Source organism: Hypomesus transpacificus, chromosome 13 (genome assembly GCF_021917145.1).
Source record: "Hypomesus transpacificus isolate Combined female chromosome 13, fHypTra1, whole genome shotgun sequence".
Taxonomy (NCBI): Eukaryota; Metazoa; Chordata; class Actinopteri; order Osmeriformes; family Osmeridae; genus Hypomesus; species Hypomesus transpacificus.
The window spans coordinates 6002049-6022120 of NC_061072.1; the positions used below are offsets into that span (position 1 = coordinate 6002049).

The 20072-nt window shown below is 40.6% G+C and overlaps 1 protein-coding gene across 1 annotated transcript in view; it reads right to left on the bottom strand.

Moving 5' to 3' along the window:
* LOC124475653 (protein HEG homolog 1-like) overlaps nt 1-20072 on the bottom strand; it is a 59485-nt gene that overhangs the window by 11440 nt on the left and 27973 nt on the right. Inside the window, exons 12-13 of the mRNA XM_047032427.1 lie at nt 8556-8737; nt 8183-8311 (exon numbers count right to left, since the gene is read on the bottom strand). Coding sequence (XP_046888383.1) covers nt 8183-8311; nt 8556-8737 — 311 coding nt within the window. The remainder of the gene's footprint in view (nt 1-8182; nt 8312-8555; nt 8738-20072) is intronic.

A 20072-nucleotide genomic window follows, 5' to 3' on the forward strand; every position in this document is an offset into this window, starting at 1 on the left:
CCCCCAATGCGTGCTCATGGCCTGTGCTGGGCAGCTGACCAAGGTCTTGACTGACATCTTCAACCTGTCACTGGCCCAAGCAGCTCTCCCCACGTGCATTAAACCACCTTTATCGTGCAGATACCAAAAAACTCCAAGACAGCAAGCCTTAATGACTTCCGCCCTGTTGCACTCACCCCCACCATCGTGGAGTGCTTCGAGAAGCTGGTTCTGGCTCACCTCAAAACCTGTTTGCCATCTACACTGGACCCCCTCCAATTTACCAACCGCCAGAATAGGAGTACGGAGGACACCATCTACACAACACTACACTCCGCCCTTTCCCACCTAGACAACAACAACACCTACTGCTGCTGTTCATTTACATTTACATTTATTCATTTAGCAGACGCTTTTATCCAAAGCGACTTCCAAGAGAGAGCTTACAAAAGAGCATAGGTCACTGATCATAACAACGAGATAGTCCCAAACATTGCCAGTAGCCAAAACATGAAGCATACATTGTGAAAAGCTAAACAAGTGCCAAAGGGAAGACCCATAAGAGCATGCAGTTATACAAGTTACAAATTAAACAACATGAACCACAAAAGTGCAGGACTGTTCATTGACTTCAGTTCAACGTTTAATAATATCATCCCCTCAAAACCTATTACTAATCAAACTAAACTGATTTATTATAATAATAATAATAGTTGGTTTATTTCAGACAAACAACTTAGTTTCATACAGTTAAGCTAACAAACAAAATAATATTCAGTCTGAAACAGGTGTAGGCTGAAGCTCATGCTTATAATGCCTACCCTTTATGAATACATGTCATATCTTAAAAATAAATAAAAATAATTATTGTCTTACATCTTTATATTGATAATCAGATCTGGACAGCATCCAAAAAAACATAAATATTCTTATGCAATAGAGTTGCACAGTCCAAATACAACAAAAGCAGCTTGTTCATTTATCACTCTTTAAATAGTTTCATATAATTTCATTGCATTATTTTTAAATAGTTTCTTTAACTTACTAAAGGTCCCACATATTTTTTGTTCCGCAATCCGTATTTTTCCGTAAAAAATTCGTAATCTTTTTCAATATTTTTTTAAACTGCGAAAGCAAAGAAACAGGCCTATAATTTGAAAAGGTATGTCTATCTCAAGTTTTATATATTTAGGTATGACTTTAGCGATTTTCATTTCATTGGCTTTCTTCACAGATGATCTGCAAAACATGGAGTATACTGTCCGGAGTAGCGTTTCTACCTCTTTCAATATAGGGACATCTTTCCATGCGTCATCAAATTCCATCAAAGTCCTCCCTATGGGCCACGCAGTGTTGCTCAGTCAGGTGTGGTACCTGACGCTTCAGTAAAGCAGCCACTCCTTTATGTCTGCCTAACATGACAGAAGCACCTGATGTAAACATTACCATTTTTTTCATGTCTAGCGCATGATCTGCGTAGAACTTTGTAATGGCATCAAGGATGTTTTCTGCAGTGCATCCTGAAAGCTGAATGATTCCAGCAAAAACTGTTTTGTAACTAAAATCAGTTTTCCCCCCGAAACTTAATGTAAAGCACAAGCATCTTATACACTGAGATATCGGTCCTTTCATCCACAATTAGTGTGTGGACACGGGCACTTCTTATACTGCTTATCATCTCAGTCTGCACAACTGAGTTGATACATTCCACAAATTCAAAAGCATAATTTTTGCTTCTCCAACTCTGAGGTAGGTCGACGTATTTTGCCATATGATCGTGTATATCCTGAACTGATAACATGGACATGTTGGTGTTAATTGCTAGCATCACGTTGTCAATAAATATTTTAATTTGTTCAGGGTCGGATCGTGCTCTCTGAATTTGTTTCTCTCGGGCTTCATTCGTTTCGGTGAGAATTTGATCGATAGACTTCCCATGTCTAAGTCTCAGTGTTTTCAATGCGTCTACATGGACTTTCTGTGTCAGATGACGCTTTAGATAATCAAGCTTCAACACTCGGACCAAGTTTCCCCACGAGCGAACGCGCGCGCAGCTTAGAGGGAACATTGCTGTCAACCCCACTAATGCTTCTGTAAACGTTTCAATACAAGAACCCGGAGTTATATACACACAGCTTATAATTATATTTTTTGCTCTCTCTATCTCGATTTCTACAGTAACACACTCCATAACATTATCTTTAACAAGCAACATATTTTCCACAACTCTGCTCCTGTAGTTGTTGTATCATTGAGCCAAGTCTTAGAGATTGCTATAACTGTCATTTTTTGTTCAATGTGTTGTAAACACTGTTTGATTTTTGAGAAGTTTGAATTTAAGCTTCTACTGTTAAAGTGTATTATAGATACTGCTTTATCCATTTTTACCTTGACATTGAATTGTTCATCAGTATAATATTAAAAATGTATTTGTATATTATGGAAAAAGTTATTTTCAGGATAAATGTTGTTGTCCATGTCTTGTAATTTATAATCAGTGTAGTTAAAAGTTGTTAGTTATAGGCTTTCTTGGTCCATAGAAAGTTCAAAAGGTTTGCATTATTTAGTTCAAGTGTACGTGTCCTCGACTGTATGTCCCATTCATCAGCATCCCGCAGTGTTTATTTATATTTTTCCAGTTCACCGAGTTCTCTTGCCATTATGTTCATTGCTTCCTCGGGTGATCCATTCAACTTAATCCATACTTTACATTTCCTTGTCCAGGTAGCTTGTATTTTGTTCTGTGTTCTTAGGATCCGTGCCTGCCTTGCTATATCAGCGTTTTTTTTCGTTAGGTGTTTGTTCAAGTACACATCTGACCCACGCAGCTTCCTTCCTTGCCTCAATAATTCTGTTTTGGCTTTTCTGTTGGCGAAACGTATGACAATTACCGGCTTGGTTTTCTTATCCTTTGTGGGAAGCTTATGACAGGTTGAGATCGCGTTAGTTTGTATTTCCATTTTTTGCTTAGAAAAAACTGGACAACCTCTCTTTCCAGAGAGTATTGTTCTCTCGTGTTGGCATTCTCTCCTTTCTCTCCGTCTACCACACCGGCAAAAGTTTGATGTCTTGTTGCAAGCCCACTTATGATTAAGTCATCCATCCGAGAATATTGTTGTTTAAGCATCAACTCCTCCCTCAGCAACTTGATACTGGACTTCCTTACCAACAGAACCCAGTTTGTCAGATTAGAGAACCACGCTTCCTCAACCCTCATCCTGAACACCGGTATCCCACAGGGCTGTGTGCTGGGCCCTCTCCTCTACTCCCCTTTCACCTACGACTGCACACCTGTACATGGTTCTAATACCATTGTGACGTTTGCAGATGACATAACCTTGATTGACCTCATCAGCAACAATGATGAGTCTGCCTACAGGGAAGAGGTCAAGCATCTGGCAGAGTGGTGCGCTGACAATAACCTGGCTCTCAACACCAAGAAGACCAAAGAGCTCAGTGTGGACTTCAGGAGGACTAAAGGTGGCACAACCCCCCCCCCCCCCCCCCCCCCCCCCATCTGTATTAGTAGGACGGAGGTTGAGCGTGTCACCAGCTTTAAATTCCTGGGTGTCCACATCGAGGAGGACCTCTCTTGGACCCTCAACACCTCAACCCTGGTCAAGAAGGCTCACCAGCATCTCTTCTTCCTGAGGAGATTGAAGAAGGCCATCTGCCTCTCAGATTCTGGTGAACTTTTACTGCTGCAACATCAAGAGCATCCTTACCTACTGCATCTCAGTGTGGTATGGTAGGTGCTCTGTTAGGGACCGAAAAAAACACTTCAGAGGGTGGTGAAAACTGCCCAATGCATCACTGGTTCCTCACTCCCCACCATATAGGCAGTCCAGCGCAAAATAGTCTGTGTCGTGAGCTCCCATCCCAGCCACAGACTGTTTGACCTCCTCCCCTCTGGGAGGCACTACAGGGCCCTCCGTTCCTAAGAACAGCTTCTTCCCTGCGGCTGTTACCCTGCTAAACTCTGCACCATGGTGATAGCCCCCCTAGTCGACCCCCCCTTACACACCTTCCTCCAGTGACCGTACTTCCCCCCCTTCACCCTGGTCTGGACCGCCACACACCTATAGCCGCGGGAACATATTTATCAGGGGGGTGCTGTTATAACTATTCAGTTATACTATTTATATACATATCTTGTGTGTATATTACTACTTGCACATACTCTGCACTTTTTAGTTTCAGTTTTGCAAAAACAGAAAACCTTTCTTTTGAGAAGACATTCGGGGCTCAAGCCCCAGAAGCCACCCCCCACTCCGCTCACAGTGTTAATGCTGAGTACCATCTTGTAAACAATCATAACCATTTATGCATTATTACAATGAAGGTTTGCTATAGCACGTCAAACTTGTTATGTCCCGCCCTATCCTGGCTGTGATGGTTGACAAAGTGACATTGACAAGCTCATGAACTTTATGAAAAGTTAAACAGTGCATTTTATCCAGAAAAACTTCACGAGCTCTGATGACAAAACAACTATTTCATGATTGGCCAAACTCAAACGAAACAACCGTGTTTATTCTGACACCATAAAAATGCTGTAAAACAAATTCCATGATTTGCTTCTCAGTACATTATATACGTGTGAAATTAGTTCCTAAAAGCACGTGCAAAGCGCGAAAACTTTTCGCACTGAAATGGAGTTAGACCGTTAAACAGTTTCTCTCCCTTTTGTAGCTCAGGTTTTGTGTAGGCGGGGGAAAAACCCAACATATCTACGTCACAGCGACCTATCTGCGTCAGATCACAGACAGTTGCATTCTGTTAATCAGCTTGTACGATGCAATGACAAAGTAATTAACACATAAAACACTCAGAAACTGCAGGTAGGTCTGTTCTGATATCTGCAATGGATTTAGCTAGTGTTGCTATTGTTGCTAAACTCGAGGGGGCGAAGCTTCAGCTCCTTCAGGCAACACGCCCCCCCCCCAGTCTCTAGCAGAGAATATTTTCTCTGAATTTCAAAGCCTAATTTAACATACTTGTCTGTCACGGTTTGAGGGGTGACCTAGTGGTCACTGTGTTTCATGGCAGCGCTCTTTCTGTCAGCAGCTTTTTCCTTCTCACCACCTGTTCCCTGTTGTGCGCTGATTACACCCCTTATAAATACCCTCTGTTTTCCCCTCCTGCTTTGCCAAAGAGTTTTGTTATGTTCGAGACCAGTTCCATATCCTGTGATATGCTCTTTTGTTCCAGCCACGTTGAGCCGCTGCCTTACCCTTCCCTGGACATACTGGATTGCCTTCCCGATCTCGGACCCTGCCTTTCTTGACTATGTTTTTCGGATCACCCCTTTGAGTTACCTTCTACGGCCTGTTTCTGTTTTGGTTCCAGAGTTTGCTTGTGAGATTTCAGTCGTCCCTTTAATAAACTTTCCGTTCCGTATTCCGCTTTGGGTCCTCCTTGCAGCCAGCCATGACACTTGTCTATGTTTTTTTTTTTTTCATTCGAATTTGGATGCGTAGTTAACCTGTTCTGGAGACTGTTAAATGTGCCTAAAAACGCCTAAACAGCATGCCCAAAGTAAATTGAAAGCTGTTCTTGAACCAGCTGTTCTTGAACCACTGGACGCACAGACCTAGTTGGCTTTAGAGGACTGTCACCGGGGCATGGAAGCTCCTATTGGCTAAACCAAGGTGTCTATCAACAGGTCAGAGTGTAGCGGCTATTTTAAGATTATCCCCGTGTTTCTACTTGACCCAGATCTCATGCTATGAGCTAAAGTGCGTTGAGAGACAGAATTCTTTTTTTTTACGAAGTAACAATGAAGCAACAAGATCGTGGCTATGTGTGGATATAATTCTTTGTTTGGACAACTACTCGACATGGTTTGATAATTTGGACCCTTGGGAATGTAAGCAGATGAGGTTTTGATGAGTTGTGTGCATACCTGGACATTCCTAAGTAATCGAAGGTAAGTACAACTTTTTTCTCTGGCATTGTTGAATGAACGGTCACCGGACAAAGACGTTGATGCTACTTTCTGTTGCAAGATGAGCTTGAATTGGTTTATTTCAATGGAAGCACAAGAATCGTAGCTTTCCAACGATGTATAACATGTGTACTAGTCGAAAAAAAATTATTTATGATTTTTAATGCGTAATAACTGGGGGAGGAGGGGGCAGTGTTTCGGGCCCGCCCGAACAGGTTAACAACACATTCTCCTGTGGTGTGATGAACTTTAAACACATTTTCAATTCCACTTTACAGCATCTTTAAGTTCCCGTTAATGCTCAAATCTGAACCGAATAGTGCAATTTTATTAAATATTTAAAAACATATACCGTAATTCTCGGACCATAAGCCGCGCCTTTTTTCAAATTTTTCGACCCTGCGGCTTTTGTCTGAGAATGATGGCGTTTGGTTTGAAAGCGTTTTGTCTGAGAATGATGGTGTTTGGTTGGAAAGCGTTTTGTCTGAGAATGACGGCGTTTGGATTGAGAGCGTTTTGTCTGAGAATGATGGCGTTTGGTTTGAGAAAGTTTTGTCTGACAATGATGGCGTTTGGTTTGAGAGCGTTTTGTCTGAGAATTACGCCTTTTAGTTTGAGAGCGTTTTGTCTGAGAATGACAGAGGTTTTCGGAGACTGAAGCCGTTTCGCCTGAGTCTGACGACTTTTGGTCTGAGACTTGACGCCTTTTCGTTTGAGTCTGACTCTTGAGTCTGAGATCTGAGGATGTCCTAAAATGAACACCGTAGGAGGGGCAGGATTGGCGTAACCATGACAACGATTGTCATGTACCCGTGTTAGTGTGGACGGCAAACATTTGGAAAACGATATGAAAACGCTAGTTTTCAATTCGAATATGCGTGTTTGTATTTACCCGGGCTAGTGTGGACGGGGCCTAAAACACCTGCGGCTTATAGTCCAGTGCGGCTTATGTATGTACACATCATTCAATTTACCTGCTGCGGCTTATATTTAGGTGCGCCTTATAGTCCGAAAATTACAGTAGATGTTATTTACAGACTGCAATAATATTGTTGTACAAATTGTATGTTTTAGTCTGTCTTCATTAACACGTGTAGCCTAATTTTTAGCGATTTTCCGCAGGCCTATTATCAATCTGCAGATTGGAGAGAGAGTTTAACATAAAACATAACCACATAACCAGATCAGACACAGCGGTACTAGCAAGTTATGTGCTCGATTTCATGCAAATAAAAGTATTTTTTATCGCGTCCAGCTTGTCAGGCAAAAATGAGGCAAGCAAACAGCAATTGATCGGCCACGCTGACTGATGTAAACACAGCTAACCACCAGGAGTATGCAGGAAATGTCCGACTTGGAGCTGTATTCAATTCCTCCCCAGACAACTCTTGCTGATTTTTGAACATTTTTGTCTGAAGTCAGAAGGAGCTGGGGGGGGGGGCAGCAAGGCAGAAACCTGGGGGGGCGAAGCGTTCCCCTGCCCCCCCTTTATCCGGCAAAGCTTTGATGTGACCGGGGGCATGTTCCAAAAAGCGAATTGAAGCCAGGCATGTCAGTTACTTTCACTTTTATTCAGCTCCGACAGTCGTGTCGCGGCTGTTATGCGCCATTTAGACGCTTCCTGTGTGAATTGGGGCACATAGCTGCTGCAGCACTCGTGTCTGTGTTCACCTCGCTGGTTTCAGCCATGCATAGGTTTTTGATTTGTCTTCCGACGCCAAAAAGTAGTATCACCAGTGAGTCTGATGATACTGGTTGAGGTATTTCAAGTCCGCGGGCACTCTCACCAATGTTGCACTCGCAGGTGGTTAAGCACACGACTTGCCCCAGCCCTGTTATCCCCAATGCCTGGGCTGGGAAACTAACCATACAAAAATCTATGAAATTGTACTCAATGTTTCTCTCAGACTGCACCAAATTGGAGCTTTAAACTATTTGCCCCCAACTAAAGTAGGATAGAATCGGACCTGCCCTTGAGTGGGTTTTCAAATAAATTTGTCAACTATTTGGCAATGACTTTACAGGATATTTAAAGTAATTTAACTACTCCCCCTCGACAAACTCTACAAGTGATGATGGTGGAGATTTAACGGCAAAGGACTCTTTAATTATTTTTGCGGCATATAGAATCATGTAATTATCTTTCATTATTTTTATGTCATTAGTTGCACATAAAATAAATACTTGACAGGATAATCTTTGGTCTTCAAAGTAACATTTTAAACAACCAAACTGATATTTTTCATTGACCCTCACCTGTGCATATTCTGTTGCTATGTCCGGTGTTTATGTAACCCGTATTGCATTGACACTCGAAGACCCCATCAGCTGCCTTACACAATGTTGATTCCATGTGGCACACCTTCAGGGAACAAAGGTTACTGCCTGTGAATAAAGGAGAAACATCATAATTTGGCATTCATTTACCTTCATTACCCTTCTAATGTATTCATGACATCAACATGTAAATGTATGTAAAATAAAATTACAGTCCTGAAAACCGTTCTATATATGTGATGGTTTCAGAAGTAGAATCCATTGAAAATGTGTCCTTGTTAATCTGTAGTGTCACAGAATATCAGTGCACATGTAAAAGACCGCTATACCTGTGTAAATGACATTTACATACCTGTGTAAATGGCATTTACCAACACATTGTCAATACAGCTCCCGTTTTGACAGCTGAGGAGGGCATCTTCTATCTTCTTTGTGACACCGGCTTCACTGATGTTGACTCTGGCGTTGTATAGGTTCTCCACGGTGGCATTAATCTTTGAATCACCTGACCGAAATGTCTTGACATCAGCTTTCCTACATGGCAAAATGCATGATTTTAAAAAAAAATCTATGTCTTATGTCAAAAACCCTCCAACCAATCTAATTTATTATTTTAAATGCAAACACAGTATTCTCTATCAAAATGTAGTCAACAGTTCTGACTGTAATTTGAATGGACAAGAGGCATTCCATGGTCACCAGACCAATTTGTGAATGAGTGTCACCGTCTGGCCATGCCTTCGGTCATTTCCCTTGTGTTTCCTGTTCTGTTTCTCTGTTTGTAGATCCTTTCATGCATATCTCAATACCGTTGTTATGCTGCTTTGTGTTTGTGATTTGAGATAGCATACTAGCGTTCTGGAATCAGAGACATCACATCGCTTGTTTAGGTGCGATGGAAATCCGCCTGGAGACACTAATAACACTTGTGCCCCACAGATTGCTGTGTGTAAAATCTCATTGGATGTTTATCAGTGCTGTTCGTCTGGGGTCTTAAACACTTGAGCAATCAAAGTAAATATGGGAAGATTGGATCATTTTAGAAACTTGTAAAATGAACAAAGCATTTTTTGAGTCATTTTGTTCATTACAATGTGTTTGAGACAGATCATTGTACCAGGATTATTACTGACATTTAATTATCCTGGTACACACAACTACAGTAGACTGACCTGTAAAATCAATTAACAAAAGTTCAGATCATTAATACTCATTTATGAACGTACACCACAAGGGAACAAAAGACTCAGACTCATGATCCATTCAAGGGGTTACCTACACATTTTTGTTTTTTATACTGGATCAATGCAACTGATAAGTGACAATGAATGAAACACTCAAAAGCAATTCATATACTATTGCACATGAGCAACCACAAAACAATTTACAAGTTCAATAACTTCAGACAGAGGGGAAGAGAAAGTTGGCAACCACAAAGTGAGCCATGGTTCTCCATTCATCCTCACCACCAAAAAAGTTAACCAAACTTCTTGTAACTGGTACATCTACGCACAATATATTTTATGTAATTTACATTTCCTAGAAGATCAATATCCAGTAATTGAGTTAAGATAAGCTTCTGAAGATGATAAATATATTTAGTGTAATAGTGTAAAATAGATTTTGGGGGGCATAGAGAAGGGATAACAATGCAACTAAGGGCATGCTCTGGATTCCAACCCAGGCCACTGTAACAAGGATTTAGGCTGAATCCCAATACTCCCCCTTACCCCTTCCCCTTAGTTTACCCCTAGCCCATGGCCCTCGAAACTGAGGGGTAAGGGCTACATATCCCTAAGAAATGGGACGCCACTTGGTTACAGGTACGTCATCTAGCACGTATCAATATCTCCAAAGCAAGTAGTGTTATGCACTGATATTAAACTAAATTCGCTGCTAATGGAGTTTACTTAAAACTAGTGCTGTCAGTTTAACGCGTTATTAACGGTGTCAATTTTTTTATCGCGCGATTAACGCTCTTTTTGGCCTAGCAAACTTTGTAGTTTTTTTCACATGCTGTTGCAACAATTACCGACGTTAGAAAGACTACAACACCACACCGGATCTAGCTAGACCGGAAATAAAACAACAGGCACGCCACACACACACTTGTTTGGCTTGCGAGCCGGCTAAAGAGTAGTAGGCTAACGTTACGTTTTGAGTGGATGGCGAGCGCGAGACGCCGAAATGGATGCCAATAAGATTCTGAATGGAAAGTTTACTTTTAAAAAGTTGCCAAATGGTTCCATTGACAAGACCAAAGTGATCTGTGTGTTTTGTTGTTGTAAACTGAGTTATCATCGCAGCACGTCCAGTCTGAAATACCACTTGATGGCCAAGCACACAGCTGATGCGATTCATGCGAATTCTCCGCCCCCTCGTCAAAGCCAGGCGATTGCAATGTTGTTTTCAATAAAAAAATATTTGCACGAAGCAATCTGAACCACTTTTCCATGTTGATAAGAGCTTTAAAATTGAAAAAAGAATGGGACAAAAAGAAATCAAGGGACATTAATTAATCGCGAGTTAACTATGACATTAATGCGATTAATCGCGATTAAATATTTTAATCGTTTGACAGCACTACTTAAAACTGTAAACATGCTAGTCAGAGAAATGCGGGCCTGTTGTGCAATTCAGCACTGTAACATTAGCGTACCAAACTAGCGATTTTTAGAAAACATTTCAATGGTTACAAATATATATGTTCAGGACTGAGAATAACACAAAACAAGACTTTCATAATTTTCTTATCAATTAATTAAGCCGAAAATATTACATTTATCGGACTTTCTGGATGATCTGGCCGCCATTGTTGCCGGTCGCGCAGTATTCACATAGCCCTAGGTTTCAAGTAAGCTCCCGATCTTACTTGGTTTTAAGGGGTGTATACCCCTTAGTCTTAGCCCTACCCCTAGCTCAAAAAGAGTATTGGGACACCACTAGCTCTCACGGGAACGCGCAAAACTAAGGGGAAGGGGTAAGGGGGAGTATTGGGATTTGGCCTTAGCCTCAATGATACTCTCACTTATCCGGTAAGCCACCAGTGCGCCCCAGGGGCCCGTTCTCCGTACGTCGCTAACTCAGTTAGCTGAATTTGATTGTTGACGATTTGTCATTATCTTCGATTGTTCGGTTCTTCGAAGCTAATCCTGGACTTGCTGTCATAGCAACAGGTCCGCAAAAAACCCTGTTTTATGTAAACACGATTAGATTGAGGCTTTACAAGCAAAGGTGATACAGGAAGTCTGTCACATATATTTCTTTTTCCGTTTTTACTACAGGAACCTGTTGGAGAAAGTGCAAGAATAATTAGCAGAATTTAACATGAAACCAAATTAATTGCTCATTTCGTGATAGATAGGCTCCTTAAGCACAGCGCGATATGCTAGCCTATACTTTTAGAGCGGATAGCATCGTTTTTTTGTGAGGGTGTCATTTACATAAAACATTTGTTGAAACCACATCATATGATTTAAAGATGATAAATGAAAATATTAAAGTATTAAAAAGAAAAAAAAACATAGGCCTAGCTTTATTGCTTATAAAGCCATAAAACGCGTGGTCACTACCAGGGACGGACTGGGGGGAAAAAGTGGCCCGGGAGTTTTACTGTCAGACCGGCCCACTCATACCCCCTTTCCACCAAAGTTAACCGGGAGCTAGTTCGGAGCTGGTGCTAGAGCCAGTTCGGAGCTGGTTCAAGAACGGAGCTTACTAAGAACCGGTTTGCTTTTCCACGGGCGAGAGCCACCACAGAGCCACGTCATTACGTCACTGTATACGTCTCATATTCCCAAGCAACGCTAGCGCGGTAGCGCCAAACACAACATCAACAATGGCGGACGTTTCGTTGCTTTTGTTGCGAACCTATATCGGCATCCAAACATGGCGCATCCGACGTGTTTGTTCAACTCGCCATTTGTATAGACCAATTATCACCCTACGTCACACAACTGTCAGGGCAACATTCTCACTCAAATTTCAAGACTTTCGTGACCCAAATCAAAATTCTGATGCGACAGATCAATGGGTAATCGCTTTCTCTTTTAAAGGCTGTCCTCCTCGACCTTTTTGGTATTTTTAAATTTAACTATTTGTATTATCCGTGTGGTCCTTTTGCCATTAAAAATTATATCTTTTGCCGGTTTTCTGCAGCCACATTGCGCACGCATCCCGAATGTTCACATTACAAGCGAGAATAATAAAAGTCGGAGCAAATTTACAAATGAGCAGTTTCATCAATAAAATAAGCACATTTTCAGCAACTACACTGCCCACTTCTCAATACATTTTCATTCAGATTCTGATTTACAAGTACCGTTTAGCTGAAATATGAATTGTAAAAACTTTGCAATGGCGGCCAAAGCGTTGTGTTGGTCACGGTAACCCCGCCCCAAGCGGTTCTTTGTTCGTTCGTAAACTAGACCAGCTCCGAAGTGGTGCTCGTTGCGAACCACTTTTCCGGTTCCCAGTCTGTCGAAAGAGGAAGAACTGGTTCGCGATTAGGCACCGGCTCCGAACCGGCTCCCAAAATGCGTTGGTGGAAAAGGGGTATCAGTAAACGGTGCGCGGCCCACTCAAAACACGTTGTCCACTCAATGCATCGATCGCACGTATCGACCAGTCATTGGCCTACTTGGAAAAATACCCATATACACTTAGCATTATTTTGGATGATTACAAAGAAATTACATCATATATGTTGAATTTCTTACGTTAAACTTCCGTTTAACGTTAAGTCCGTAAGAACACATTTCAGAAAACAGGTCAGAAAATCTTCGAAAAATCTGCGCCATGAGTGTAAATACAGATCGCAAGGAGCAGTATAAATATCAGTCAGTGAATCAAGACTACAGAAGGTCTAATAACTATTTTTACGTATTCAAGCTGTGACATGTGAAATAATATGAGATGCTGGCGATGTCAGAGGGCCGGTTGGTAATGGAAGTGGGCCGGTGTTTTGGACCATCCCAACCCCGTCGGCCCACCGGGGATTCTCCCGGTATCCCCGATGGCCAGTCCGGCCCTGGTCACTACTCTACATTTAATTTGATCTGCTTCTTTTAGCCAGCCTTCTTTCTTGGATTTTTCAGACTTTGAGGTGTTCCCTGGCGTTCTGATTAAATCTTCAAATTCGGACTAACCTTCGAGCAAGCTTTTGCGCTGAAAAAACAGGGCGCTCATTTTGGCCACGGTGAGCAGCCATAGACTTATGTGAGCAGCCAATACCAGCGCTGCTGATCAAGGTTTCTACTATCGATGCATATATATACATATATTTAATATATATATATTTAGATCAATGCATAACTCAATCCAGCTATACTAATTACAAACAACATGGGTGTTCAAAGACCCAAATTAGCCAGATCATGATTAGTAAGATGATGTCTTCTTGGATGTGACATTTGATCTCGGATGTAATAAGCGACGTACGGAGAACGGGCCCCTGAAGACCATATATTTGTTTTGGATTTTCAGGATATCACACACATATATATATACCGTATTTTTCGGAAGTAAAACCACTGATTGTTCCCCCGATTTTACAGTTTTCTTGTGGTTGTACGGCTTATATTTCGAAGCGGCTTATAGCCCGGTTTTAGAACAAAAAAGTGGCTTTGTCCCAAGATCTCTACAGACCATGTAGCTAATTTAATGCTCAACACTGGAACGGGGGCTTATTGAAAGAGGAATTGTTTACTGTGTCGTCTCAGTTACACTATCAGGGCTTGGAAATACAGTGACTTGCTAAAGTAGGCTGTAGCTACTACATGGGACAAACTAAAAGTTGCTGAGAGGCCGAGGTTGGGTTGCTTTGTAGGCGGACGCGCTATTAAAAAGAAAAGATTCGCAGAGATCCAAGAAATTTCGCTTTTATTGCTGAAAAGTATTTAAGTTTTTGAATGTTCAGAAATCATAGTCAAAAGTAATTACAGCTATCTGAAAAAATGTTGTGATCAAAAAATGTTTGCGGTAAACAAAAAGTAAGGCCCCATTCACCCCCTCTTCCACCATACAAGCCCCCAAGTGCACAGATGTACAGGAGCTTTAACACTAATTGAGTGTCACCGCCCATACCCACTTGACTCCATCACACTGCAACCGCACAATAATAAACAATAATACAAAGAAGTTATTCCTGGCTCCTACATAGGCAAATGGCTAGAAGAACATAAAATGTAATAATTATTTCAGTAAATCAAACAGCTGCAAGACCCAGTGAAATGTTATATACAGCTAGCAAACCAACGTTAGATAGCATCGCTAACGACATTGGCTAATTAAACTTCCGTAGGCGATCCTCAGGATTTGCAAGCTAGCTAAACTTACACTATATCTAAAATAATTTTGTAGACATAACAATGGATTTTGTCACACATGGACATACTATCCACAACCAAAGTGTGTTACGGCATGCTGTAAGATAATAACCTACTCGTGCATTGCTTCAAGTGCAGCAATTATTTCAGTGCAGGTTAAAATCCGATTTACAAACACAAAGCTCCGATTCTGATGGGGTGCAGGTTATAGAAAATGCGGCTTGTTTTCTAAAAATACGGTATGTTAGATTGGAGGAATGAGTTCCTCCAATGGGGCATATAACTCTAAAAGGGAAGAGAATGTCAGAGTGGCAAAGACGCCAACGAGAGGAGGGAAACGAAAATGTTCCAAATAATGATACCCTTTACAATTCTTCTCGAACCAGATCACACAACTAAGAGCAATACTGACTGTTTCATAGTCAGTCCCATAGATAAAGAGGCATACTTGATATTTAAGCAATATAGTACTAGTGCGAGTGAGGTAGGTAAGGGATATTCCCAAGGGTGGTGTTCGGCCGTAGCCACGAGGCCGGAGGCAAAGTGGCCCGGTCATTATGTGTATTAGAGGTCTAGTATATTGTATATTGCATACTTTTTTTTGTATATTAGGATGTTCATTATTATATTTTATTTTATTATATTTTATTTGAGCTTACCATAGATTACATCTATGTTCTTAGTACTCATAAGTTATGCTAGGTTGCTTGCATTGTCCCAAGAATTTCATTACCCAGTCTGACCTTCTGTTGTTCTGTGCACCTGACAATAAAAACTTGAAATACCCTTACATGACTGCTTCACTGGACTGTGTAATATAATTATGTAGTTGGCATTTTTATACATCATTTTACTAGCATTTTTATACATAGCTTTATACATAAAACTGGCTGTAATATATGTCATATATATTTCGATTATATACATAGTTTTGATACATAGTGTATATACCCATTTATGTAAGCACATCCCTGCACTATAGATCATGTATCTGATAGGCCTCAACTACTATTTTGCTGTTTTAGATCATGTCATCTGATAGGCTTCAAAACTTCAGCGTTTCAGATCATGTCATCTGATAGGCCTCAAAACTGCAGCATTTCAGCTAATCTGAAACGAAAGGAACATTCACTGGTAGAGGAAAGAATTAAGTCAAAATGTATACAAATATATTAAATTCCAGCAAATTCAGGAAGCAAACATCCCACTGTCTATAAAAAAGCTGAAGATGGAAAAAAGGATGGCTCATACCACAGGATAATGATCCTAAATACACCTCAAAATCCACAATGGACTACCTCAAATTGAAGGTTTTTACATGGCCCTCACAGTCCCTCAACCTAAACATCATCGAAAATCAAAAGAGCAGTGTATGATGGACCAAGAATCTAACAGAATCCTTGCCTTTTGCAAGGAAGAATGGGCAAAATTCCTCCAAACTTTTGCATGCCACTGTATGCCTTTGCAGGTGTAAGTGGTGAGATCATGGTCAGTGCGAACTCCCATGCAAAATTAGGGAAATCTAGGATCCAAGCCAAGAAAATGAACACACTTTTACCCTTTTGCACCTCAGAGTATAAGTGCGAAATCAGAAAGCAGAGCTTGAAGTCACAGAATGTTGCTAATACAACAGATGTGTGGTGGACTGCTCTGACAACTGAGTCATAACACAACTATCACCTGTCATTATATCTCCCCAGACATTAGGAGCGCTGTGAAAATGATGCACAGCTCCGATGAAAGGCACACAAAAGTAGTAAACATAAATTCCCAACTTCCCCACCGAGGAGTGGGACACAACAACGGCAATACCATGGTGCTGGACAACCAGGGCTTTTTATAGTGGGAGTCTGTGCCTTGCTTTGCCCATACCCTCCAGCTAGCCATCAATGATGGCTTTAAAGTGGCCAGTTGGGTGGTGGGTGCAAGTGGAAGGTTGGTGAATCATTTTCACCACATCACTGTTGTACACAGCACTGGAACAGCCTCTCCACCTGTAGATCACGGAGAAGCTGTCAGAAATGTGTAGCAGAGTCAGCACCAGCCACACCAATAATACTGACGCACTCCCGCACCGACATCGCTGCACCCCGTAACACACTTTTTGGAGAGGACTATTAAAAAAGCAAAGGCCTAGACCAACCCACTGGAGTGGTGGAAAATCAAGCAGGACAAGTACAAAAAGTCCTGGCTAAGCAGTACCTCCCTGTACCAGCAACCTCAGGTCCAGCATCAAGTCTTGTCAACTGCCAGCCTAATCCAAAATCACCTCCGTACTCGGCTACGTGTGTGGTTGTGCGCCGTATCCAGTTCCAATTGTTTATTTATTTTCAAGTTAATAGCTTATGAAACATTTCTCCATGTGTCTTTAGTTTTTTTACCAATATTAAACCTAATGTGTTTAAGTTCATCCAATGTATGTTTGTACTTTTTATTTAACACGGTAATAAGATTAGCGTTATTGCACTCAGTTAAAAACCTTTGTCTGAAGACGCAGCATCCTTTCAAGTTCATTGTCTTTTCATCATGTTCAATAAATGCAACTTGCATCTGTTTTCTTTATTGAACCCTTATTTCATCTACTTATACCAGATCTGTAGTGGTTCATGTGTTTACTGTACCCTATTCTTTGCGTCATGTCAGGCTAATTGCATAACCGAACCGCAGCAGCATAAAAAATACTAACTATCCGGATATCCTAACGTTTTTTTGGATACTATTTTAATGGTGAAATAGTCGAATAATAGTCCAATGCCTATTCCTAATTTAGATGTATTTTAGTTTCAAAATTGAGCATTGTTAAACCCTTTCCTTTTATTTCTTTTTTTATCAAATGTGTTTTTCTTACAGTTGAATTTCATTTCATGATTAATATATTTCCGTGACAATACTGCCTTCAGTAGGTGCAATTCAAACAATTTTGGAAGCAATAACTTTCTTTGCTGACATTTCCAACTGTTATTGTTAATGGGAAACCTTGTTAATGGTAAGTTTATAAGTCCAATGTTTGACTTGGGCTTCTGGTTTTGATGTTTTCTAAAATGCAAGAAAAACAAAAAATTGTTATCAGGTCTCTTGAAACTTTGACTAACAAATGTAAAAATAAAACATATTAAATGTTTACACTGACCAATTTAATTGTGATTTGTGAATGTCAAATTTAGAATTTGATGCCTGTACTCCAAACAAACTGACAAGTTTAGTGAATATTAATGTAACACCATTTTGGAGTATTTCACAATAATCAGCGATGAAGAAAGTGTTTTGTCCGTCTCTTCATAAACGGAGTGACTAAGTTCAGTTGAGTTCTGGATTTTAATAAGTATTATCAATCTGCAGATTTGGAGGGAAAACCAGACCTCTGACAATAAATGACAACACAACCCCAGTCTTAGGTCTCAATCATGTCTCTCTCCGCTCTGAAGGCCGGAGGACCATCTTTTATAGGGCACAAGAATGTAAACATAGATAGTGACAGTCAGGCAGTAATGACGTTACAACAGTCTCAGAGAAAGAGATTCACAGCTCCCAACACATGACATCTCTCAGACTAGAGAGTTCATAGTTTGCGCTCTCCTTGTAGTCATGACAAGGAACATTTAGCCAGTACTTTCTCCTGATCCCGAACATCTATTAACCCTGACAATTGACTCTTATTACAGTTTTTTTCAATCGCTAAGAAGCGCTTACCCATACTTCGGATACTTTTTCTAAACTCTTAACACAGACTGACACCTACAAAACACAATTGGCCAAATGGATAATTTTCTTCTCAAAAACAAATGTTGTTAAATATATACTAACTCGCCATTTCAAGACAGAACAGTTGATTCTCTGCATACACTGACTTTACCAAAACACTGGAAATCTGACTCAAAATGAAATGATTCTGTCAAAGAATAACACTTGTTTTCACTTCACAAGGTACATGCGGTCATTCAAAGTACACCAGGTTTCAAAATACTGGCTATTGTTGACATTATAAAAACTGCATAGACTTATGTTTCAGGTATTTGCATGCAAAACATGCAATCCACCTTTTACACTCAATTTCTTGGTTGGGAACTGTATGTCCACATATACAATAATGTTCACATTCAAACACATTTCAGTAAAAAGCATATTAGTTTTTTTTTTCTTACTGTTTACTAAAGGAAGTACAGTAGAAACACAGTATACAGTAATAGTACAGAAAACGTTTTACAGTAATGCTTACAGTGAACTAAATATTGGTTTGTTGAAAGATGCGTATAATGGAGGCAACCGTTGACCACCTCAACTTGGGTTGCACTCTTTCACCAGCCTCTCTTAGTGAAAGACCGTGGTTGATTACATGGTCAATGATAGTGGTACGAAGTTCATCACTGACTACTGTTCTTGCAGCCCTTGGAATGCCACCACCACGCATTCTTACACCTCTACCTTGCCCTCTCCTTGGGCCTGCTCTTATCACCAGCCCTGCTCCTCTCACTGCACCTGCACCTCCTTCTGCATCTCTCACTGCTTCTGCACCTCTCCCTCCATCTCTCACTGGGCCTGCTCGAATCTCCCTGGGCCCCTTGCTCTTCCTCGTCCAAACATTACAGTGTTTGTATTTTTCTGTTTCCAAAAACATCACTCCTCAAAGTCCTTCTTTTATAGTAATTGAAGGAAATAATCCCTGCCACTTAGTCTAAGCTAGACTGGAATCAGCTGTGGTTGGCCCACTTTACCCAACATAAATCAGCTCTGTGTCCATTTTTCAATTGTCTTTTTTTTTCAGCTGAGATATGTTGTTTTTGAACTAATATCATTGCAGAAGCAGATGTTTTTATACTGTATCTAAGGTTTGGATAATTGTTTTTGCTATTGTGGGATGTTGTGTGTTAACATTCGTAAATACAACACAAACAATCCATCATTTTGTTGGGAGGTATAGCTTGTCTGTTAAGAAAATGTAAGCATTGTGGAAATGTGTTCACTGACTGTATATTGTGTGAAAAAGACATGAAATATGTGAATTGTATGGCCAAAAAAGACTGATGCTGTGCTAATTGTGTTTAGAGTTTTGAAAATGTGACAACTGTTTGGACAAATGCTTGTTAGCGACTGAAAAAAACTGTAATAGCAAGCTTACATGAGAACATACTAACTAGTATCCAATGACTAGTTCTATTGATTAGTGAATAATGTAAGCACACAGGAAATCGCAATTTCTTCCACATCAGGTTATAACCAACATGGGAGGGTATCAAGATTAACCAAAAGCTCAGTCTTTGAAAGCAAGAATGGGTCATGGCTCACCCCTTTGTGGTAAACTTCATGAGAGCATTGTCATTCAGTTAAAAAAGAACATTGCTCAACTCAAGATTGTAAAATAATTTTGGTCTTTCATCATCTACTGTGCATGATATTGTGAAAGGATTCAGGGAATTCTGAGAAATCTCATTGCATAAAGGGCAAGGCCAGAAACCACTGTTGAAGGTGTTTGACTTTTGAACCCTCATGCGGCATTGCCTGAGCAATCTTCATGCAACTGTGATAAATATAACCAACTGGGCTTG